Source organism: Mesoplodon bidens, assembly GCF_964165515.1.
Source record: "Mesoplodon bidens genome assembly, chromosome: 10".
Classification (NCBI taxonomy): domain Eukaryota; kingdom Metazoa; phylum Chordata; class Mammalia; order Artiodactyla; family Ziphiidae; genus Mesoplodon; species Mesoplodon bidens.
Window position 1 is genome coordinate 7876480 of NC_138172.1, and position 24570 is coordinate 7901049.

The window sequence follows — 24570 nt, forward strand, 5'->3', positions numbered from 1 at the left end:
GGCTAGATGGTTCTTAACATAATCCAACTGGATCTGACCACCCCCACTAAGGTTCTTCTCTGATATTAAAATCCACTGTACTTTGAGGAATAGAGGGAAAAAAGAAAAAAAAAAAAGGCAGATGTGTACACTTCCCGTGTAAACAGGGTCCTAAACAGGGCTACCGTTAGGGCAGCTTTTGCGTGAGGCAGCTCTCCCGTATGAAACAGGAACTGGGCAGTTAAGTTCAGATGGGAAGGTATGAAGGGTAAAAAGCAGAGAATGACAGTGGTAGCTATGACAAGGATTCAGGGGCAAGGTAGGGGAGGGCCTCTAATATCACAGGCTCTGGACAGCTGTGGCCTGGGTGGCTGCTTCAGCAGAGCAGGGGTACTGGTGTTCGCTTTATTTGGTGGGGTGGTAGTATGTGTGAGATGGATAGTGGGGTATGGCTCTCCAGGCAGGAAGACAAGGGAAGGGTTATTCTGCTGGAAAGGAGGGGTTCATTAAACTTGCCCTCCCAATGTTGCTTTCACTCTTTTTTTTTTGATGCTTCCCTTTCCTCATGATCTTGTTTCTCTTCTACTACATGTCTTTTCAACTCATTCCCTTAGCATTTCTCACTTTGCTCCTTTCAAAAATATTCTTCCCCCAACCAAGCTGATCTTTACTTGTGACACCTTTCTGCTATTTCTGTGTGTCATAGTCTTGGATGGAAATAAGGCTCTCCACCTCCCCATACTAGAATATAGGAAAGAGTATAGCAATTAGAATGGTGATAAAGATGGTCGGGATGATGAAATCTGTTTTCTGAATTGATGAAAAAGGCCAAATTTTCTTAGTTAAATCACGAGACTAAAACAGTGAAAACATGCACTGAATTTTTAAAAGGATCGGCTACTTGATGTATTATATTTTCTTTCCCTCCTGGTATTCTAACATTATGCTTAGACTGTGCATCACTAAAATGATCTCTGATTTAAAAAAATAGAAAATAAAACCACCTTACATTTGCATAGAATTTCTCAGTTATCCAAAACGCTGCAAGGGATAGGAAATACACCGAGTGCTAAACCCGGCTGTTCTAGATGGCAACCCACCTTCTAATTTCACATTTAATTATAATAAAGCGTTAATTATAATAAAGTATGAAATTCTACTCCTAGAATCTACTGCCTCCCAGTGAGAACGTCCTCTCACGAAATTTTACCATCAAACTTTGGCTGCGAAATGAAAAATCAACTGCAATTAGATCCAAGTAAAGTTAGTAAGGCCCATATCAGCTGTTTTGCTATCTGACTAAAAAGAACGCCACAGGGAATTTGGTAAAGGGTAACTTCCCTAGAAATCAAATGTAACCAGAAGGTTCTGTTCGCCTTCTCAAAAAGGTTTGCTCCAAAAGTTAATATGGTCGAGTTTAGGTACAGAATACAGCTGCCTCTTACTTTCAAGGTTGCTAAGTTTCCTCTTTCTGAGTTAGCCTAGCCATTTAAAGGTTCAGGTGTTTTTAATCTCCATGCTCTCATAAAAACTGAATAGGTAGGATGGCACTGATTAGAACATTCACCTTTATCAAAGAACACATCTGGAAAAGTGCAAGGTAGGGTCAGAGCTGAGTGTTTAGTCATCAGAACAAATTTTTCTGAGGAGGAATAGATAGTGTCTGTTTAATTTAATTATAAACCAAAGCAACATGCGATAGATGAGTTTTTTTTTTTTAACGCACGCACACGGATTCTATTCAGTAAAGCTGCCGTCACTCAAACTTGAATACTAAAGCAATTCAGAAGTAACTTTTTGAAACAGCTGACCAGAGAGCGAGTGTAATAAATCTGGTTCTTATAAATGCATGTTGCTAGGCTCTTTCTACTTCTCATTCCTAACACATGACGAGAAGGGAAAGTAACCTGGGCATGAAAAAAAACCCTAAATTGCCATAAACCATACCTCAGTGCTTTCTAAATCTGTTTACTTAGGCACACGAGAATGCAAAATAACAAAGACACTTCACTTATTTAAAGGCCTAGAAATGGAGGCACAACCAATCAGTATAACCTGAGCTCTCATCTCAGGCAGGTGTCATTAATGGTTACTAAGCAGCTAGAGGCCTATTTGAACCAAGGTACACAGTAAAGATAAAGATCTAGCATGATTATCACCTAAAGTAATGGAGGTTGATGAACTGCATGCAAAAGATAAGATGAGTGTCACCTGTGGGAGCACTATTCCTATTCTGGGAAGTATGGGGACTGCCAAGATGAGAGGCTACCAGGTAATAGGTCACAATGACCCTGAGGTTTCCCATTCTCTTGCTAAGATGGGCGAAGAACATGGTAAAGAAACATTTGGAGTGATGTATTTGAAATGAGGAGGTGCAAATAATGATTTTCATATTCAGCACTCCCAACAACCAAACCCAAATCACCTCAAATTGCAGAGGAGTATTGCAGCGACTAGCAGTAGTAAGAGACGTGACTGGTGAGAACATGAGGCTGTATCCATTTCGACACTCCTCTTCTGGGTGAGATGGGCCAGGTGTGGTCAGCTGGGGGCTCTTTGAGCCTGGATTGGGAGGGGGTGGTGTGACTGGAGAAAGAGGCCGCAGTAACTTGGTAACATTCTGCTCCATCAGATAGCGAGATTTCCATTTCTTTAATGGGCTCAACAAGTCTGTGAAATAACAAAGCTTGGATGAGAGGTCTGAAATTACATCCTAAAGGGCTGCTTCACAGTGAAGCCATTATTAATCTCTAGCCCACAATGGCTGGTAACTCCACTTTTGCCTCATCCCATTGTTATCTCCTGCAATCAAACCAAAAGCCCAAAGACTTTTTAATTGTCACACTTAAAAGTAATTCTCAGAACTCTCTACCTCCCAGAAAATCACCAGATGAATTTGACCCTTCTGATAACTAATCCCTGGAGCTAATTTCATCTCTTGTAGTGGAAAATATAAATTTAGTTTTTTCACATTGAATTTCTGAAAATCTCAAATCTGTGTCTCTTTGCTAAAATCACCCTCTACTGAATTGCCATGTCACCAGCTCAGTTTCAAGCTTTTATATATTTTTGCCATTCTTTAGCAGCTCTTTATGTAATATTCTGCTTTAGTAGGGAAGAGTTACACATGATTACTTGATCCTTGTTGAGCCCCTAGTTTTAGACTGCTTCAAAGTGTGAAATCATTTCTACAGAAACTTCTCCCAATCATTTTCAAAAACTAGGGTGGTACTCTTTTTCTGATTGGAATATCCTACTTTCTACTGTACACTTCTTAGTTCCACTTAGAAAGGAAGTTAATATGCTATAAATTTTACTGACCACTCAGGCCAATGCACCTATCTCACTTTCTCAAAGGAAAAATCTATTTTTATTCGTTTACAGTTCAAAGCTATTCATTTACTTAATGCCTACAATATGGAAACCACTGAACTAGGTAAGTGGGGGAAAACGGTTATCATGTATTCTATTTTAAATGGGTTTACAAATGTGTAAGAAAAAGAAGACATATATAAAACTTGTAATAGAAGTTTAAGAACCTCAACAGAGGTGATCATACTGCTATGTGTTAGTAAAAAAAAAAAAAAAAGCTTAAGTGCTTATTACACACCAGGCACTATATACTACGTGCTTTATGTGAATTATCAGATGTAATTTGAGTAACTCTATAAACCCAGTACTATTATTATCCCCACTTTACAGAAAAGGAATTTGATGTATAAAGAGAGAAAGACTAGGTCACCTGGTTCCCATCTACATTCTTAATCATTAGATTAAATTATACCCCCAAGGCTTGGTGGAAGGAGTGACATTTACCCCAAGTCTTTGAGGAAAAGTTTTCGGACAGTAATCGGAGCTGTGCTTGAGAAAGATTCTCCTGGTAGCAATGGTTAGGATGAGAATGGACACTGGGAAACTATTTGGAGTTAATGGAGTAAACAGAAAGAGTTATGAGGCTTGGACTAGGGCAGCAGAGGTTGAAGCAGAGACAAGAAATAAAAGCAAAGAACACTGGAGATACATATTTTTCCTTTCATATATATAAAAATTTTCCTAGATTAGAAGTATATTTCTATTTTCCTTCTGTTCCAGATACTCATTTTTCTTTTCTCCTTTTGAAAAGTGCCTAGGTATAAACAAACAAACATGTGATTCATGACTTACAGGTTTATATATTTTGAGAGTCTTAAACAGTGAATCTTTCAAAAGACTGCTATACTGCTAGGTCCAATGCTGTAACTACTAAAGGCAATTATGTAAGTGATAAAGTTGATTATAGAAGTTATAAAGTTCAGATGAACTCTCCCACCCCCAAAATCAACTTAAAGGTCATTCATTTCAAATATATTTACTGAGTACTTATTGTGATATATTCAACAAGAGACCTGACACCTGCCCTTATGAGGTTTATGGGCCAGTGGTAATCTGCCGACTTTTTTCTACGAATAGCACTATATTTACAAAATTGTTTTTTTCAAGTTTCATTTTTCTTCTTTTTGCCATACACAGCTATCAAATTTCATGTGGCTAGATCTATCTTTTATGGTTTTTTACCTTTACTCAAATAATTCCCAAGGTTATCTAAACAAACACCCACGTACTGAAACACATACATAACTTGAAATCATATCCACAAATTAATTCATTGTTAATATGCTGGTGTATTTTCATCAAGAACTCTTTCCTGACATGTCCTTACTCACCCTGTCTAAATCACACTGGACAATAACCTACTATTTTCAATCAGAAATACACAGTAAAAATCCTTCCATTACAATGACAAAAATGTTACAATTATATTTTAATTTTATTAATAGTCTTTAGCTATACAATGTTCTATATATTTAGTCAAATGTATCAACCATTTTCTTTATTTTCTGCCTCTGATGTCATGTTTTTGTCACCCCACCCCAAGACTATAAAAATACTGACCTATTTTCCCTTTATCTCCATATTTAGTTTTTGAATTCAACTCAGAACATATAGTAGATTCGGTACTAGTATGTTCTATCCTTTTCACATGCCAAATGGCTAGCATATTCTTCCAAATTCTTTTGTAATTATAGAATAATCATATTTCTCTATTGATTTGAAATACGACATTTATCCGACTAGATACTGGGTTTAGTTCTGAATGTTATTCTGTACACTTTTTAGTAAAATTGTTTGGGCAATTCCAGTTATTCTACTCTAGCTCTCCAAAATATTTTGCCTATTCTAACATACTTGTTCATGTCAATGAACTGTAGAAATCATTTGTCAACTATGCTGATACTGGGACTTCCCTGGCAGTCCAGTGGTTGGGACTTTGCCTTCTAATGCAGAGGGTGCGGGTTCGATCCCTGGTCAGGGAGCTGGGATCCTACATGCCTCATGGCCAAAAAAAAAAACATGGAGCAGAAACAATATTGTAACAAATTGAATAAAGACTTTAAAAATGGTCCACATCAAAAAACAAACAAACAGGGCCTCCCTGGTGGCGCAGTGGTTGAGAGTCCGCCTGCCGATGCAGGGGATACGGGTTCGTGCCCCGGTCTGGGAGGATCCCATATGCCGCGGAGCGGCTGGGCCCGTGAGCTATGGCCGCTGGGCCTGCGCATCCGGAGCCTGTGCTCCGCAACGGGAGAGGCCACAAGAGTGAGAGGCCCGCATACCGCAGAAAGAAAAAACAAACAAACAAACAAACAAACAACTTTAAAACAAAACAAACTAACAAACACTATGCTGATACTACCCCCTCCCCAAGGCTGATTGGGGTTGTATTAAATTCATGAGTAATTTGTAGAGAATTCTAACTGAGCACTGTGGCACGATCTTTTAGCTACTCATGCCTTCATTTATATTCCTCCTCCTCATTATTATTATTATTATTTTGGCTGCACTGCGCAGCTTGTGGGATCTTAGTTCCGTGACTAGGTATTGAACCCAGGCCCTCAGCTGTGAGAGCATGGAGTTCTAACCACTGGACTGCCAAGGAATTCCTTATATTCCTCTTCATTATAGATCTGCCACATTTCTAATTAGGTTTATTCTCCAGTGTTCACTATTTTCTGTTACCACTGTGAACTGGATGTATTTCTCCCTGTGTATTACCTAAATGTTATTGCTAACATGTAAGAAAATGCTTACATATTTCTGTACCCAGGTACCCTATTGATCTCTACCAGTTTTTCAGTTAATTCTCTTGGCTTTTCTAGGTAGAGCAGCATATTATTTGTATACAATGGCAACAAATACATCCTCTTTATCTCATAGATTTTCTTTTTGGTAATCAGTTTGGATAACAATTCTAGATGTTGTTAAATAAGAATGGTAATACTGGGATAAGCTGATAACCAATTTAGAAGTTTAACTAGTTTTCACCATGAAACATAACTGGCAATTGTTTTCAGAGAGAGGTAAAGTAAAAACTCATTCAGAATGTTATTTCATTAGATTTATAATTAAATGCACAGTTACTGTGCTGTCACTCCCCCTTCTCCATCTGGCTGGCTAATAAACTGTATGAATAAAATTTCAAATACTGAACCACCTTTACATTCCACGGAAAAATTTTATTTCGCCATAATATACTATTCTTTTAATATTCTTACAGATTCAAGATTCAGATCAGTGAAATGTAATTCAAAAGTAGTACTGTGCTGTTTTTTGGAGGTTAATTTGATAAAATAAATTGAGTAAAAATTTTAATGCTACTGTATAGTATTCCACCAAAAGTATGTGTAATAGAAGATAAACCACAAATTCTAACATTTCTTTATTTGTTGAAACCCAGGTTGTTTTTATCCTGCATGTGTTTGCAATTATTAATAATTCCATGACTAACACTTTGTATAAAAATTTTGGTCCTCACCTATTTCTAGAGAACAAGTACCTAGAACAACAACTACTAGGTTAAGGAATGAATTTTTAAAAAGCATGACAGGGACTTCCCTGGTGGTGCAGTGGTTAAGAATCCACCTGCCAATGCAGGGGACACAGGTTTGAGCCCTGGTCCGGGGAGATCCCACATGCCGCCGAGCAACTAAACCTGTGCGCCACAACTACTGAGCCTGCGCTCTAGAGCCCGTGAGCCACAACTACTGAGCCCGCATGCCTAGAGCCTGTGCTCTGCAACAAGAGAAGCCACTGCAATGAGAAACCGTGCACTGCAAGGAAGGGTAGCTCCCGCTTGCCGCAACTAGAGAAAAGCCTGTGCGCAGCAACAAAGACCCAACGCAGCCAAAAAAATAAAAAATAAAATAAAATAAAATAAAATGCATGATAAATCTTACCAAATTGCTAGTAGGGATATTACTTCCCTGTCATTTTTATTGCAAATCCTTTCTCCCAATATTTTTGTCCTCTATTAATTCAGAGAACTAAGGACATAGAAACATTGTTTATTTAACTTTAATTTAAAAACATGGGGGCTTCCCTGGTGGTGCGGTGGTTGAGAGTCCGCCTGCTGATGCAGGGGACACGGGTTCGTGCCCCGGTCTGGGAGGATCCCACATGCCACGGAGCGGCTGGGCCGGTGAGCCATGGCCGCTGAACCTGCGCATCCGGAGCCTGTGCTCCGCAACGGGAGAGGCCACAACAGTGAGAGGCCTGCGTACCGCAAAAAAACAAAACAAAACAAAACAAAACCCAAAACACTGAATGCACATAGAATTTACTTTGGCAAAGATCTAAGTCTTTCCCATCCCCCATGCAAGTAAAAATTCCAGAATAATTTACCAAATCTTTCACTTACATAAGGCCTGCTTCTGGCTATTCTGTTCCATATATACATCCATTATTGCACCTGTACTAATTTAATTACCAGCTTCTAGACTCATATTAGAAGTTAGTTTTACACTTCTAGGTAAAGTACTTCTCTGTCATTACTTTTTCAATTTTTTCTTATTTTCGTGTTTACTTTTTATGACAAACTTCCAAGATCATTTAATCAAACCCCCAAACTAGTTTGATGGAAACTATCTGAAGCCAGGAAAGAAACTGACTCATTGTATTTCTTCTTTCCATTAATCAGTATGGGAGTTCCCTTCATTTCCTCAAGACTTAAAAAAATATTTCTCAGTAATGATTTGTTTTACATTTCCCTACCATTATTCCTAGGCAGTTTCTCAGTTTTGTTAAGTTCGGCAATGAAAAATTTTTTCTTCATTTTCTTGGTACACAAATGGTATTAATTTTTGCATATCCAGCAGTTTTACTGAACTCCTGTTAATTTTTTCAAATGATTGTTTAGGCTCTCCTAGATAGATATCCACATCATTTACAAATAATGAACATTATGTCCTGCCCTGCCTGAAGAGTAATACCATTTATTTCCATACAACTTTAGCTTCTAGGAACTTAGAATCTTTAATGTATCCTAGTATATGACTAATTTCTGTAAATGTTCCATAAATGCTCGACAAGAAATCTGTAGATAATGACAATAATAATTCCTATTAAGGGTCTGATACGGTAATTTATGTACCTTAATTTAATCTCATATTAGCTCTACAAAGCAGGTATTACTATACCCGTTTCACAGATGAGGCTCAGAGATAACTTTATAACTTGCCCAACATCATATAGTTAGTAAAGGGTAGAGATGGTCTTCAAACTCAGGTCTGTTGGATTCTTTCTACTACACCAATTTGTATCCCTTTTTTGATTAATATTTTCTTGATCTTTTTGAGAAGCAAAAAACAGAAACCAAAGCAACAAATAAAAAGAATTCCTCAGGATTTACACTAACTTGTAGCAACATACCAAGTCACTTATGTGAATACTGCTTGTTTTTTTTTTTTTTTGGCAGTACACGGGCCTCACTGTTGTGGCCTCTCCCATTGCGGAGCACAGGCTCCAGACGCCCAGGTTCAGCGGCCATGGCTCACGGGCCTAGAAGCTCCACGGCATGTGGGATCTTCCTGGACCGGGGCATGAACTTGTGTCCCCTGCATCGGCAGGCTGACTCTCAACCACTGCGCCACCAGGGAAGCCCTGCTTGGTTGTAATTAAATATTTTCGTGTTTACGTTGTTCCTGAAGGGCAAGGTGTGTCCTTTGAATGTTTCTCACTGCTAGAGACGACAGAAGTTCAATAAAGGTTGGTGACTAACAGTCCTAATTCCATTCCAACCAGGGCACAGAATAACAAAGGCACTTTCCCTATGAGTCTTTGCCAGTCAGGACATGAATTGCTAATACAGCCTCCCTTTCCCAACCTCAAACACACACACACACAGACACACACACACACACACACCACCCCCCCCATACACATACATATGTGTGTATACTAGATAGAAGATTTCAGTTCAGTTATACTCTCACCGTACTGTAAAAGCTGCCAATAAATCGATAATATTGATGGAAATCTGTTACCAGCATTTCTTTACGTTAACCTGGTTTGAGTAAATCTCCCTAATCTTTGGTGAAGAGAATAATATATTTTAAATACATGGTATCATTTATCTTCCAGATGTTCTACACTGGGATCTTATTATCCTGAGGTTACACATGCGATAACTTACAAGGTATAATCCAATCTAGGGACAGAAAAACAAAGTCAATAATTTTAAAAAAATCTATTTTTAGTAGCCTATTTTTCCCCCATACAGTATTACACAAAGTTTTAATATAAAGCAGATATTACTAGTACAAATCTCTTTATTTAATTCAAGTTCATATTTACTCAGACAATGAATAGAAACAAAGAAGTGGTTTTTATGAAAATCTGAAATACTACTACGTGACTTTTAGCATCTTATTTATTTTGGTATTTTGTTTTGACTACATAATATTCACAAAATTAATTTAGAGATAAATAAACTAAGAGGAATCACACAGAACTTTTCAATTAAGGTAATACTGGCCAAGAGAAACTTCGGTAATAAGACTATCCCAAAATAAGTTAAGTTGGTATCAAGTCCATACACCAGTGCTTTCAACTGCAATTCAATTAAAACCCCTGCAAGAGTCACTGGAAAACCAGTGGGCCAGATGATTTTACATGACCCTCCAGTTTGAAAACAACCAATTCATAGTAATTTCTCATTTACTTCACTCATCCCCTGCCCCCTTCAACCAAGTCCCACCCAACTCAATCACCTACGATTTTGATTCTTTCCTGAATAGTGCCCCGCATCTTTCTTGCTTACTTCCCCTCTTATAAATATGGATATAGATTTCCTAAACTTACTACTTTAAATGTATCTAACCTTTTTTTAACCATTTCTGCTGTTATCTGTACACTGTCTAGTTCCTTCTTTGTCGTCCTGGGAATACTGATCCCTGACTTGAGATCTCTCTCTTCCTCTGTAAAGACAGATGTAAAGTAACTATTTAGAGAACAATGCTATTTCTTTTTTTTGTATCAGACTTTTTAAAGTACTCAGTGAAATTTTTTATGTAGACCCAAAATAATCATTGCTCATGTATTCAGAAAAGTCTGCCATACATACCTGCATTGTCTTTGCAGATACTAGAAGAATTACTATTCTCATTACTTTGGTATAGGTGCTGAGTTCTAGTCTCTTGGGGTACAGATGATGTCTGGGTCATCCCTTCTTCCAAGGCTTGCTTTATCCAGCGCTATAATGGGAAAAGAACCAGGGAATTATCAATAATCATTTAAAACTATTTAGGTCACCTATTTTAAATGCATTAACCAGGTCATTACGTATCAACTGGTGAGAGATGCAATACAATGCATTCATTTGGGTCCACAGTCAAGTAGTTTTTGTCTTGTGTTTCAGCATTTTAGGATAGTGCCCCATCAATTCCTTTTATGGGGCATAATTGAGAAAACCTAGATTACACATAATGAAGTCCCATAAAAAAGCCCAAACCAAAAAAAAAAAAAGATTACTATTAACTTTTCATATTGCTTAGAATGGGATAAATGGGAAAAGATAAGGAAGAAATCTTAGCATTTATTTAAGAGAGACTCCGATCACACAGGACGAAACTAGCACATAAAATAAGTGCATAGAAGGAAGATAAAAGATCTCTTAAGCGTTGTCTGCCCTGTGTTGGGCGTATCTGAAGAATAGAAAAGATTCACAGGAAAACTTTGGATGAGGATAAACAGCTCTTCACTACAAGTACCGAAATGCTTCCAGAAAGTCTACTACTCTCAGAATATCCTCTGAGTTTTCCCTCCTTGTTAAGTAGTTTGGTTAAATTATGCATGAATAATACAAATCATCTCCAGAATAAATGACCTTCTGCAGAAATCAAAAAGGCAAAAAAGTAAAAAAGAGCTCTCTAATCAGTCATTTTTGTAGTGAATAATGGAATCAAAAATGATGGAAACAGATTTTGGTCAGAAAGTAAGCCTGCAGAGATTAGCATAATAAGATTATGCATCCAGTGGAAGAGAGAAAATTTCTTACCTGTAATTGTGTTCTCTTAAGATACACAGTTGTAGGTTGCTCACTACTCTGTGGCTCTCCTGCCCTGACATAAGACAGATCGAATTTTGATAAACATCAATTTCTGAGTCAGACCCTATCCCGAATAGGAAGAGCAAAGGTGATTATAACTTTACACCTTTAGAGAACCAATATTACAGGTAAGTAAATATTCTCTTTACCAACGAGAGAAATTCTAATAGATTTACCCTCTTAGAAACTTAGGAAGTAATGTGAGGAAACCAGACCATGTGGTCTGCCAAATGAAAGCAGAATAAAATTATGAATATGAGGAGGTAAAGAGTGAGTAAGTATCTAAGAAAGACAGCTCAACATCTATTGAATCACATCAGCATTTTAGGATTTGTCAGGCCTCTGAAAGCCAAAACAAGACCAAGAATGAACTAACTCTCCTACATACAGAATATTGATATAAAGATGAAAACTGTCAGAACCATAGCTCCTTACATAGAAGAGACCTCAGAAGTTACCTTGTCTAATGCATTCATTGTACAGATGGGGAAAATAAGGCCAGGAGGCCAAAAAGAGTGAAAATCCTTTGTTATAGATACCTTAGTACATACAAGTTTTTCATCAGAGCAGATGACAGGACTCATTTGGGGTCACTGTGCTTTCTTCCTAGAGAAGTCAATTTCTTATATTTCCAGTGTCAAATAGATGCACCCATAAAAGAACTTATGCTCTGGATCTGATGACTACAAAAAGGGAAAGTAAAACCAGGACAAGGGCATTCTAAGGAATAAAAAGCTGCTTTGGTTAGCTTAAGGTCGAACACAGCAACATGATCAAACCCATTCCTCCCTGGCCCTATATGTATGTCTATACAATATTTCAGGGCCTGTAAACAAGGAACATGAACAGCTATTTGTATCTAACAAATTCCAATCACCCCTATAGATAATAAATTAACTTTAGACAACCCCTCTCCCCAAGTTCTAGCTACAGTTATTAAGGTCAAAAGAACATTTCTCCCTTCCCTGAAAGTCTGTGTTGAAGAGATTTTTAGGAAGCTCAGAGATGGGCAACAGAAATGTCTTAAAGAGTCTCATTACGATGGGGAAAGAGAAAGGAATTAATTTGGGTTTTAGGGTCCAAAGACCTGGATTGAAACTTGGCTGTGTCTCTTACTAGACGCCTAACTCTGGGCAAGTTACTGAATGTTTCTGAGCCAAAGCTTCTGGATCTGTAAATTGAAGCAATAATCCCAGCCTCACAGGGTTATCATGAATGGTGAGACAGTGTGTGTGAAGAAAGCTTGTAGCACAGTACTGGGCACACATGTTCAGTGAGGACTAGTTCAACTGAATTTCAGTGCTATGTACAGAGATATACAGATTAACAACCCTCCAGTGCACATCATGAAATATCAATGCAAAACACAGTGTTTCATTTTCAGTCTGAACGGGAGACCAAATGCCCACACATATTATGCCTACAAGGTAAGTTTAGAGATTTAGAGACAGCAAGGAGGGATACTACCGAAAGGCTTTTTAGCCAGTCATAAATGCTTCCATTCTAAAATAACAAGTGAAGTAAAATCCAACAAAAGACATGCCATAACATGCTAGTTAAGAACTGTGAATCGATTTAATTTAGAAACTACAGAGACATCATAAAACATTCTGCCAAATACTCTAAGAATCTGGGTGCAAATGTACACATGCAGCTTTATACTGTTTTAAACTTATGAAGCTTTTACCTCCTTTAATCAGATATGAAAGAGTAAGCCTATTAAGAATGTACACTGTTCTAACTAATCCCATGGAGGACGACAGTTGTCCTCATCTATCTGTTTAAATTATATTCTTCTCTGAGGGATTTTCAGAAATTTATTACAATATTGTTTTATCATGGAAATCTTCTTAGGTCCTGTACTATATGAGTACTTTCTAACCAATCTAAAAAATCTTCTCCTTCACCATCTAGGATAAAGCTGAGTTCAATTTCTATATAAGGCCCAATTTCATTAATTTTGTCCCATAAAAAGTTACAGTCTTGTTGTGTAATATAATCTTGATACATTAACAGCAACTATTAAATCTGTGATTAAAACTTAATTTTAAAAGACCCAATTTAAGTAAGATAATTTGATATATAAGTCAGCATACATAGCCTGAACTCTTCCGAAAGACCAACATGACACAAATAGATAAAAGTGCCTGAGCAGAGCCTGTATAAAACAAGACTAAGGATGGTCAGATACATGTGGAGAATATAACACGGACATGAGTTAAGTGGGATTTCTAACTGTTGCCAATGGAGACACAAAGATGAGATACAGATATAAGTCCTAAACCATAACCAGGTAAAAAGAGCTCTAAGAAATGGATTTTCTATCAGATTTGAAGTCATATTTCTACACATTTTCGATTTTCACAGAACTCTGCTACTTGGAAAAAAGCAAGATGGGAATAGAAGGATTATAACCCAGCATCACAATGATCAAGGCGGTATTTTAAGAGGCTAGTCCTACTATTTACAATTCAGACTTCACTATTACTCTGTATTAATAATTGTTCACCCTTCTTAAAGGACCAAAATAAGAAATTCTATTATCTGACTTGGTAAGATGCTTCAGTAGTTAACATCCTAGGAAATCTAGTACTGTGTCTAGCCAAAGACACAACAAAAGGAAAAAGTTTATTTCATATATATATTAAACCATCTCTTGACTTGTTCCTCCAAACTAAAGACCATATTTACAGCTTCTCTAATTGTTCAATACTACTCTGAAAATGTAGTTAAAGATTCTGAGCTGTTACTCTTAATGAGGGACTGAGCTAAATGTAACAGGAAGATTAGTTTTGCATGCCATACCACAGTTAATGCCCTTCTCCAATTATTACAGAATTAGGTTAATCATAATGGTCATTAAATGGCAAATACTTTTTTTTCCTTCTCAGATAATTTCTAAGATCCAGGATAAGTAACTTGGTATAATAAAAGACCCCCAGAGACCCAACTTTCCTTTATCACTTAGGCAAATTTCTAGTCTTATTTTCTTCTTAAGAAAGTTGTCACTGTTTTCATTTCTGACACCTGAAAGTTATGTTAGTCCATCATCCACAAACACTTCTGGCAAAGATCTCATGGTCAAATTTCTCTTTAGGAGTTGTTCTACTTGATTTCCCCTCAATGAACCAGTAAGTGACTCAAACACTTAGGTAAGATTAGGAAGACTTTCTTCAGTGTATGCTGCTCATTCAGTGGTAGTACCCTTCCTTTGTGTGCAGATCCCTGTTGCCCTCCTCCCCTCCATATCCCAACCACTTTGGCTCATCTTTTATGCCCCCTCCCCCCAAGAAATAGTATCTGCTCTTTGGGAAAAGAGAAAAGCTTTAAGTTTGGAGGAGTCAGGGAAGACCTGCCTGGAGTTGGAGACTTCATCACATCAAATAATCTATATGCAGCATCCTCATGTACGTGATGCCAGTGGAGGAGGGCAATGGCAGACACTGAGGAAGGCAGCCTGAATCCAGATCTGAGGATAAGAGAAAAGGGTGTTCCAGGGAACAGACTCTACCTCAAAGGAAGACCAAATGAAAGGGTGTCCTATACTTCTAGAAACACGAAAATGACATTATAGGTCTGAGGGAGTGATCTATTTTTGAGAGACACCTCTGGAAAATATGCAGGGCTTCTGGGAATTAAGAAAGAGCATTCCAAAAACAAACAACGTCCAGTACTACTGTCACTAGATCCAAAAACAATATGTATCTAGAGAAGAGCGAGAGAGAGGCAGAGAGGGAGAGAGAGAGAGAGAGAATTTTATAGTGGGTTCCATAATCACTAGGGAATAAACAGTCCAACTTGTCATTTGATCAAGGAACAGGAATTATGCCAGTTGTAAACAGGACTTTTCCTCTACTCTCAGTCAAATGATAACAGTGATTGAATTAATCCGAAACACAATTCAATCATTCTTCAACTTGTGCAACAGTGCTCTAGAGTACCTGGGGCCCAATCTCACACAATAATCACAAATGGACATGTTAACCAATATCACAAGAGCACACACAGAACACCCCTCCCTACCCAGTCACCAACTGCTATGTGCTCTCAACTCAGTAACCTCAAGGGCTCTCAGAAAAGACAACAGTGAATACTCACAAACTGAGCACCAAAAATCTAGTATACATCCCACCTTAGTCTCACTGACTCTTGATGCGTCAGTATTTGTGGTTGAACAACTAACTCATAAACTCATACGGGCAGAGTGTGGCTATCTAGAGAACGTGTTAGATCTGTCACCAGTACTGGAATCCTAGCTTAAAAGAAAAAACCGCGTAAACACAGACATACCTTTTTACAGGAGCTGAACATGCCATCAGGCAGAAGCGGCCTTCGACGCCTCTCAGGGATAAAGGGTGAGCCAAAGCGAATGTAGTGTTTGGGGGTGGTGCAAATTAACGGGGAATGGATAAGACCGGGTAACATGTTCAGGGTCGTTGCCAGTACAGTTGGGTCCGTGGTGATACGTAAAGGGCACTCAACAGGGCACTCTTGCTTCTCTGCTTTGTCATTCAACCACTCTGTAACTAGATACTAAGTTAAAAAAGAGACCATCAGTTGATGCTGCAGATGCAAAAGCCAGAGGAAGCAGTGTAGCTCACAAACACAAACCTCATCTAGAAACTAAACAGAGGTAGATATAGCAGCTGCAGAGAGTATGAATCGCACATTCAGAGCACAAGGGTATCTTCTTTCACCCTCTCCATGAGCACTATGGAAGGAATGATTTCAGCTCTGAAATTTAAACTCTGCCTAAAAATTATGGGAACAAAAGTGAGGTAGCAGGATGACCTCAGCCCTATGTGTCTAAGCATTTTATCTAAAACTTTCAATCTAACAATTCTTAGATTATTATTATTATTTTTTCCCCTGGGGATTACAGGTCCTTTCACTTTATTAAGCCACAGCTTTTGGCAGACTACACTTAACGAAGATGTACTTGTAACTTACCTTTTTGGTTTTGGGGTATTTAGATGCAGCACGGTTGACATGGGATCCAGTAACTGACACCACAGTTGGGTCAGACCCTGTTAATTGCCTGTTTTCTCCTGAACTGTCTACATTTCCAGCTTCAGTAGGAGTTACTGAGCTGTTATTTCCCCCCTCTTCCAAGGCAGCTTGTGATAACTCTGCCTGCTGTGCAATGGCCTGCTTCTGACGCTTTAGTCTTTGGGCTGAACTGGTCCGGTACCGAGAAATTCGACTCTTCGGTCGGGGCCTAGAAGGCTTTGCTGGAGGTGGTTTGGGGACTGGTTTTTCGGCAGCAACATCCTATAACAACAGCAAAGTTATCTGCTTACCAGAAATTTCTTATCAGCAAACATTCTATCCAGTTTCCTATTCACTTTAAGCATTCTGAATGTTTACTGGTGAAAAAAGTGAGCGTTTAAAAACATTAATTTCAAATGTAATCCTTATAAAATTTATACATTTAAATCAGCTAAAAAGGCTACAGGAAGATGTCTCAGTTAGTTACTTCTTTTTCTAATAAGTACTTATAAAATAGGTCTAAAGTCAGCTGAAAGTAGCCACCTAATTTTAGGTTCTTAGCAGGGAAGGTAATTCTTCCTTTGTCTCCTTCCCCGGATACTGAGGTTTTAGCTTAAGGCTTAGAATCCATGGCTAAGGTAGGAAAAGGAATGAAGAATTAATTCTGAGAATCCTATGAAAGGTCAGGTACATGACAGTGCTACACAGAGAGCCGAAGAGAAACCACATGATTTTTAAGAACTCACCACCAACAATATCTGGCAGAAATTGTAGAAAGTCCCATTCTAGTCTGAGAGTATCTAGTCATTCAAATTCTGTCTCCTTGAATCCCACAAATCAGCTGACTGAAAACAGCCTTATTTATTGCAAAATAGGGCAAAGCTGAAAATGCTGATACTAACCATTCCAAAAGATAGGTAACTGATATTAGCAAAAGAAAGACTGACTAAGACCTGGAGTCTTTTCATCTTACCCCTGCTTGGGAAGACCTCCGGGTGTTCACTCCAACACTTTGTGGGTTGCTTGGGACGGCAATGTTTGAAGCAGGGTTGCTAACTTCAGATTCATGGGCTTCAGTTTTGGTCTCCTCTCCCACAGGAGTCTCTGAGGTGGTGGTAGTAATCTCTATGTCAGAGTTGCTCTGTTCCAAGGTCTGATCCCGCCGCTTCTTTCTTTTCTCTAAGTTTTCAAAAGCATGCATGATGGCTTCAACCTTCCTATCTTCCCGGGTCTAGAAAGAAATAACATTAACATAGAAGGAAGCCTCAACCAGGAGGAGGGAACAGCTTTTCAGAAGTATTATTAACAGAAATTGATAGACATTTATAGAAAATACTAATAAGATAATATATATATCTTTGAGAACATAAGATAAAAACTAAAAATGTTTCACCTTAAATGCTGCAAAGAGTTGTAAAGAAAGGCAAGGTCAAACCCAAGCTTTTCAAAAAGGGTCAGCTATTTTGAAACTTTTTAATACAAAAGAAAAATAGCTATCAAAACCAATTTTTCTCTACATTTTCAGAGTTCAAAAAAAAAAAGTCAAGCAGATTTTCTTAAACAGCTTCTCAGGGACAGAAATAAACATGACTGATTTCAGCCATAAAGCAGAATTTTTGAATCCATATGACTGAAGGTTTTGTTTTTTAAATGTCAAAATTCACACAAACTTAGGAAATTCCTAAGTTAGAGTAAGTAGCCTAAGGATATTTTGTTCCATTAAGACAGTTTTTTGGAAATCACACAGTTAGTAAGAAACCTCTTAAAACCATCATCTGATAATAATCACTAGAGAACTACGTGTGTGTGCCTGTGTAAAAAATCATAATAAAATCTACTTTATAGAAAAAGCCCACACTGTGACCTAGAGGTCATGGCATAGTAACTTATTGAAGAAATAAGATGATATAAGGGGTTTACATGCTATAGGTAACGTGCGTCAGCAGGAACAAAATGACGTTAGAAGGTACTCACCCTCTTGCTATGAGCTGGGTTTTCCTGGTCATCTGTAATCTCTTCTTTCTCTTCTTCTGCTTTTTCTTCTGGATTGTCTATTCCCTTTAAGACAGAGGAAATATTCAGCTGTATTCTTAAGCTCTAAGAAAAATCAATCCCTGTTTTTTTGCTGGTAGCTTAAAACTCTCTAGAAACAATTTCTAGTGCTTTGTAGTGTTACTCATGTGGGGTTACATGGTAAACACAGATGATAAATCTCATTCACTGGACTGAAACCTGATAAGTACCTGAACAGATGTTCTTGACATTGTAAAAAATAATAAAAAGATAATGAATGAAAGCACACCCACCTTGATATGAAGGTTATTAAGTGTTAATATAGATTCCCTACATAAAACAACATGTGGCAACCTGGGATCCTCTTCATCTGAAGAGGATCAACACCAAAGCAACATCCTCTGACCAGGGGAGATTACCTCATGGTCACTGGATACAATTACTTTCTCAGGAATTTGCTCTGGCTGCTGGTTGTTATCCTCTTCTGGAGCCTCATTCTGCTGCTCCATCTCTAGCTCTTTCCGTCGTGCTTTTCTACGTCTTGTCTCTGCTCCGATGGTGGGTAGGCTTGGAGGAGGTGGAAGTGGCGGTTCTGCAGCACTGGGATTCCTTTTCTGTATAGGGCAATTCCGGTTCCCCTTGTGACATGCACAGTCCACTTTATAATTACTGCTCCAAAGAAACAACCAAAAGTGCCTGTTTCAGTACCCTTGAATATCAGTTATATTATCCATTCATTCTCTTGAAATATTAGTATAGTAATTTCCTCTAGTTTCATCTTTGAACAAGGTAAATAGTCATTAAGAAAGTCCTATAACTAATTTCAATATTCTGTGTTTCTCTATATAACCCCAACACTTCCCCTATATATGGTCAGTGGAAAGGAAGTCCCCACTAAATTCAATTCTCCCAACTGTCTACGCTATTTAGTGAATCAGTGACAGACTCTGCAGTGGCCATACTTATCGTGTCTACCTTCACCATGTCCTCACTTTTATGTACTGATTCCCTACTTATTATTAATACCTTTTCTTCTTGCATCAATTGCCACATAACCCGTTTGCCTTAATGGACCAAGGGAGAAAAGCATCCATTTTACAAAACCCATCACATAATCACCTATGACTTGCCATCTGTTTTTCTGCATTGCCATATACAGCTACATTACATGGCTTGAGTGGATGGAGCAAAGCTTTAAATTCTCATTCTATATGATCCCTGGTACAAGTGCTGTGTGCATAACAATAGATGCTACTGCAATTTCTACGAGTGTTTCATACATACACTTTTTGTTATGTTTGCTACATAGAGGCATAGGCCAAAACACCCTTGGTTAGAAGACTGGTAAGCAGTATCACACTATGTAGCTGTGTCTCTTAAAAAAACACCCTCAGTCTGTCTTTCCCTCCACAATTTCTAGGCAGAAAATGCATTACTCATGGAAAGATTAGGTTTAAAAAAAAAAAAAAAAAGCAGCAAATGGCAAGGCACAAAAGCAGACTGAACAGAATAGCTTAATCTGTAAGACAAGCAATTCATGTTAGGAAAGGTTGTGGAAATCTTACCAGTTACTGTACTCATAGTCAAATGCTATGGTGACCTCAGCATCCTTGGTGATGGCAGACACAGCATAGATACAGAGGTGAATCATCCCATCTGCAATCATGTGTCGCACCTGTGTGAACAACGCTTACGGTTATGATTTATCAAAAAGACCAGGAACTCTCCATAAGAGGGAAAAAACCTTTTACCAAAATGATATCTCCTCACTTAGAGTTATGGTAGTCTGTCATTTAACTCCATCATTTCATTTGAAACTATCATATAGTAATTAAAAGTTTATATCTCTTGAGATAAATGAAATCTTGAGATGTTAGCAATCAGCGTCTGCTCTACTTTTTAAAAATAAATCTATTTATTTATATTTATTTTTGGCTGCCTTAGGTCCTCGTTTCTGTGCGCGGGCTTTCTCTAGTTGTGGCAAGTGGGGGCTACTCTTTGTTGCGGTGCGTGGGCCTTTCACTGCAGTGACTTCTCTTGTTGCAGAGCGCGGGCTCTAGGCACACAGGCTTCAGTAGTTGTGGCACAAGGGCTCAGTAATTGTAGCTTGTGGGCTCTAGAGCCCAGGCTCAGTAGTTGTGGCACACGGGCTTAGTTGCTCTGCGACACGTGGGATATTTCCAGACCAGGGCTTGAACCCGTATCCCCTGCATTGGCAGGCGGATTCTTAACCACTGTGCCACCAGGAAGCCCCTGCTCTATATCTTAAAGCTGTTTTCAGTTGCACCAGAAAATTAAAATTCCTTAAGTCTCTAAGAAAAGCTCTGTGGATTTTCTTGCTGCATTTGATGTGGTTGCACTCATTATGCACCAAATACTGGACTTTAGAAATGTCTAGAATCTCTCTCATAATCCTACTAGCTAAAATCTAAAAAACTGCAACCACACACTTTCGTTTTGGCCCAATGATAAAATCTTTTATATGGCAATTCTTTAATATAACCTCATTGGCTTCTTATCCAGTCTACCTCTTTCTCTTTAGCAAATGCTAACATGCTTTTTCCCATTTCTGCCTTCTCTAAAGAAAATCCATTCCTTGCCCCCATCCTGTGAGAATAAATGCATCATTACTTTTGTCTTTCATCTCTTACAACGAAAGATCACAACCATTATCTACAGACCTTAATCTGGGTGAAGTTTTCAGACTGCTTCTTCAGTTGACTTGTCCTTTTGGTGCTTCCATTCAAAGAGAAATTGCTGCAGAAATCTTACCTCTGCATTTGGTGTACATGATCTTCTGATGAACCGAGCATCATTACCGAAAGTACGTGCATCCACACACATCTCTACACCATTGAATTTTGAGTAGAAGAGCACAAAGGGGTATGGTCTAGGGATATAATTAAAATTCCTGTAATTCTCAATACAAATAAAAAGGCCACCCCATGATTTCAAATATGAAGCATATGCTGACAGAAGAAGCAGTAGTCCTTTGGAACGCCTACACTTGGAAAACATCACATGCTTGTCTGCTTCTGATTAAAGAATAAGCACAAAGCAAGGAATGCTTCGCTTGGAAAGGAGTCATCACCACTTTATACGTTAAACAATTTGCAGGTTTATTTGCACTTCTCTACAAATAGCAGAGAGGCATGAGCTTATCTGAGCTGTAATCTTTTCCCCCAAGAGCATCCCATCAACCAGGATGGTTTTTACAGCCATATGCTCAGCCAGGCCCACTTTAGCCCTTACTATTCAATGAATGATGCTCTTACTTTTTGAAGAAATGTCCATTGACCTCAAATTGCTGCCGTAACATGACTTTGCCTCGATACTCTATTATAAGAGTGTCCAAAGCCAAATCTCTTGCAGCCCTCAGGATCTTCCGGTGCTTCTGAACACGAGTGACTCTTCCCAACTGTAGCTGAATAAAATCAGAGTATTAACATTAGGTAATATCAACAGCAGCTTAGCAGACATTTAAAATATTTCTTAATTGAGGAAAAGGCACCAATATTTTTAGGTTTTATTTGTATATGTTACTTAGCTCGATGATCAGACATTTTAAAATATGATAAAACCTTAGTATTTCTAGGAAACAGGCTCCATCTAGTGAACCTGCCACCCCCCCAATCCTCAAAGACAAGAAAAAAAAAATCTAAGAAAAATATATGATTAAAATTTTAGTGGCTCTATGTGTAATTTAAGAGCTTAGGTTTCTATTAATCTTAATAATTCTACTGCGGCTGTATAAAATTTCCTATCCTAATTTATCTATTTTTAATTAATAAAGATACGTAGTTTAAAAACATGTATCCGAACAGTTTCCAGTTACTGTAACTTGCTTTTAGTTAAAGATGCTCAATAGCTGGCTAATTTGTTATTCTAAGGCCATTTGAAAGAAACAGTAATTCCAAAATATGTCCTTCTCCTGGGTTCTTAAAATCTCAACTACAGGGCTTCTCTGGTGGCGCAGTGGTTGAGAGTCCGCCTGCCGATGCAGGGGACATAGGTTCATGCCCCGGTCTGGGAGGATCCCACATGCCGCGGAGCGGCTGGGTTCGTGAGCCATGGCCACTGAGCCTGTGCGTCCAGAGCCTGTGCTCCGCAACGGGAGAGGCCACAGCAGTGAGAGGCCCGCGTACCTCAAAACAAAAACAAAAACAAAAACAAAAAAAACCCAACTACTTAGGGAGTCTTTAACCCTTTGATCCTTACCTGCATTTGGGAACCAATAACTGTATTATTACAGGCCAATTCAGTCTTATTAATAGTGTCTAAAATAGCAGGTTTGCCCACAAATTCTTTGCTAGAATGTAGATGTTGTTCAAGGGCGTTCTGTACATCTGCACTGTACTGATTAGTGAAGGCTTCTTCATACTGATCAGTCCATAGTCTTATCCGATTTTCCCATCCCTCAGTTGTATTCTCATCTAAATTCTGTGCTTCAGAAGGAGAATTCTGTAGAGAACAAAGGTCAAGTAGGTTAGGAGAGTCCATAAAAGGGCAGGGGTGGGTGGGTGGGGTGGGGCAGGCTGAATATCCAGAGATTAGTTTTCACTTGGCAGTTGGTGTGGCATAAGAGTAATGGCCTGGGAGTCAGGATCTGGCTTCTATCATGGTTTCACTACCAATGAGCTGTAAGGTTCAGCTTCCTCATTTATAAAGAGAGAAATTAATCTGGATTGCAATTCCATCCCATCACTGTCATTTTATGACCATTTTTAAGTCATAAAAATAAAACTTATCAGAAGAATGACATCAAGTTCATAAGAAAATCTTCATAAAAATGAACAATACAGACACCTCAAAATATCCATATTGCTTAAATTTCAATACTTATCAAACAACAGTGTGCCATCTCAAATTGGTAGTTTTACTAGCATCCAGGAGAATGTTTTTGTGCGACTTATTATTTTTAATATACAATTAATACATGTTCATTCTAAAAATACATGTGAACCAAATAAACAAATAAGTAACTCATACTCTTGCCTCCCATAGAAAAAGCTATCATTTGGAGTATATCTTTCTAGCACTCTACTTTTGACATTTTAAAACAGCCACCCTCTGAAGAGGTGAGGTGGGTGGAGGGGCGTGGGTAGGGGCAGTGTAGGAAATGCTGAGAGATACTGTGCTATACCTCTTTCGGAAAACTCCTGCCCTCTATGACAGTACAGTCTGAGGAAAGATTATTACATCTCACCAACATCATCCTAAACAGTTTTATATGTGCTTGTGCTATAGAGACACAGCTGAACTCTGATACATGTTCTCCTCCATGGTGTTCAGGACTTAAGGTGTCGTCAGAAGACAAAACAAACGTGTGATGATGTCACACTAGTGACAACTAGAAGGAAAAGACACTATAGTACCAAAGCTACCTACAAATCCATGTCGACTCTAAACTTGCAAAAACAGGTATGAAAAAATTAAATATAGTTTCCACGAATGACAGAGAAAACATTTATACCCATTATAACAATTTCTTTCACTTCTGTGTCACAAGTTTTGATTGACTATTGTCTACCATCCTTCCCACAAGGAACAGGGAAATCAAAGGAAAAAGTTAATACCACTGTTTTCCACATTTGTCACTAGAGTCCAAAAGAATGAACAATAAACAAAGGGATCTAACAAACACCTAAGGCTAACACACCGAGAACAGACTATCACCAGCTTGAGGTGTCAGTAGCAGCTGAGCAACAGAAAAGTACAAAAGTTGAGGCTTAAGGGTGTTTATAAGACTGGGGATTAGGGGTGCCCAAATAGTATTCCCAGGTTTAAGCACCCAGTAGTGATCACTGAACTTATGACTTGTTAAACAATGTATACTGGAAGCCCTTGCCATAGTTTTAGCTATTGTTCACTAATATAACTGTCTACTCTGCTATCCCATTCTTCCAGGTACTGGAGACCCCATCTCAGTGGGTTTAGAGCAGTGGTTCTCAACCAGAGGGGATTTTGCCACCAAGAAGACATTTAGTAATACCTGAAGTCATTTCTGATTAATACACCTGAGTGTGTGTGTTATTGGCACCCAGTAGGTAAATGCTAGGGATGCTGGTACACGGCTGACTGTAATGCGAAAGACAGCCCTGATCCCTACAAAAGATTATTTGGTTCAAATGTCAACAGTGTCAAGGTTGAGAAACCCTGGTTTAGAG

At 38.4% G+C, this 24570-nt stretch overlaps 1 protein-coding gene across 17 annotated transcripts in view; it reads right to left on the reverse strand.

Moving 5' to 3' along the window:
• The window catches only part of SETD5 (SET domain containing 5), an 83764-nt gene that overhangs the window by 10298 nt on the left and 48896 nt on the right, over positions 1-24570 (reverse strand). For 12 of the 17 annotated variants that reach the window (XM_081245026.1, XM_081245029.1, XM_081245016.1 and 9 more), the window contains 11 exons: positions 22622-22864; positions 21679-21827; positions 21176-21293; positions 19969-20078; positions 18823-19075; positions 18365-18448; positions 17364-17621; positions 16352-16672; positions 15692-15934; positions 10418-10547; positions 2405-2649 (listed from right to left, as the gene is read on the reverse strand). In XM_081245026.1, the coding sequence (XP_081101152.1) occupies positions 2405-2649; positions 10418-10547; positions 15692-15934; positions 16352-16672; positions 17364-17621; positions 18365-18448; positions 18823-19075; positions 19969-20078; positions 21176-21293; positions 21679-21827; positions 22622-22864 (2154 nt within the window). The remainder of the gene's footprint in view (positions 1-2404; positions 2650-10417; positions 10548-15691; positions 15935-16351; positions 16673-17363; positions 17622-18364; positions 18449-18822; positions 19076-19968; positions 20079-21175; positions 21294-21678; positions 21828-22621; positions 22865-24570) is intronic. The other 5 variants (XM_081245028.1, XM_081245020.1, XM_081245019.1 and 2 more) reach the window with 1 other exon arrangement.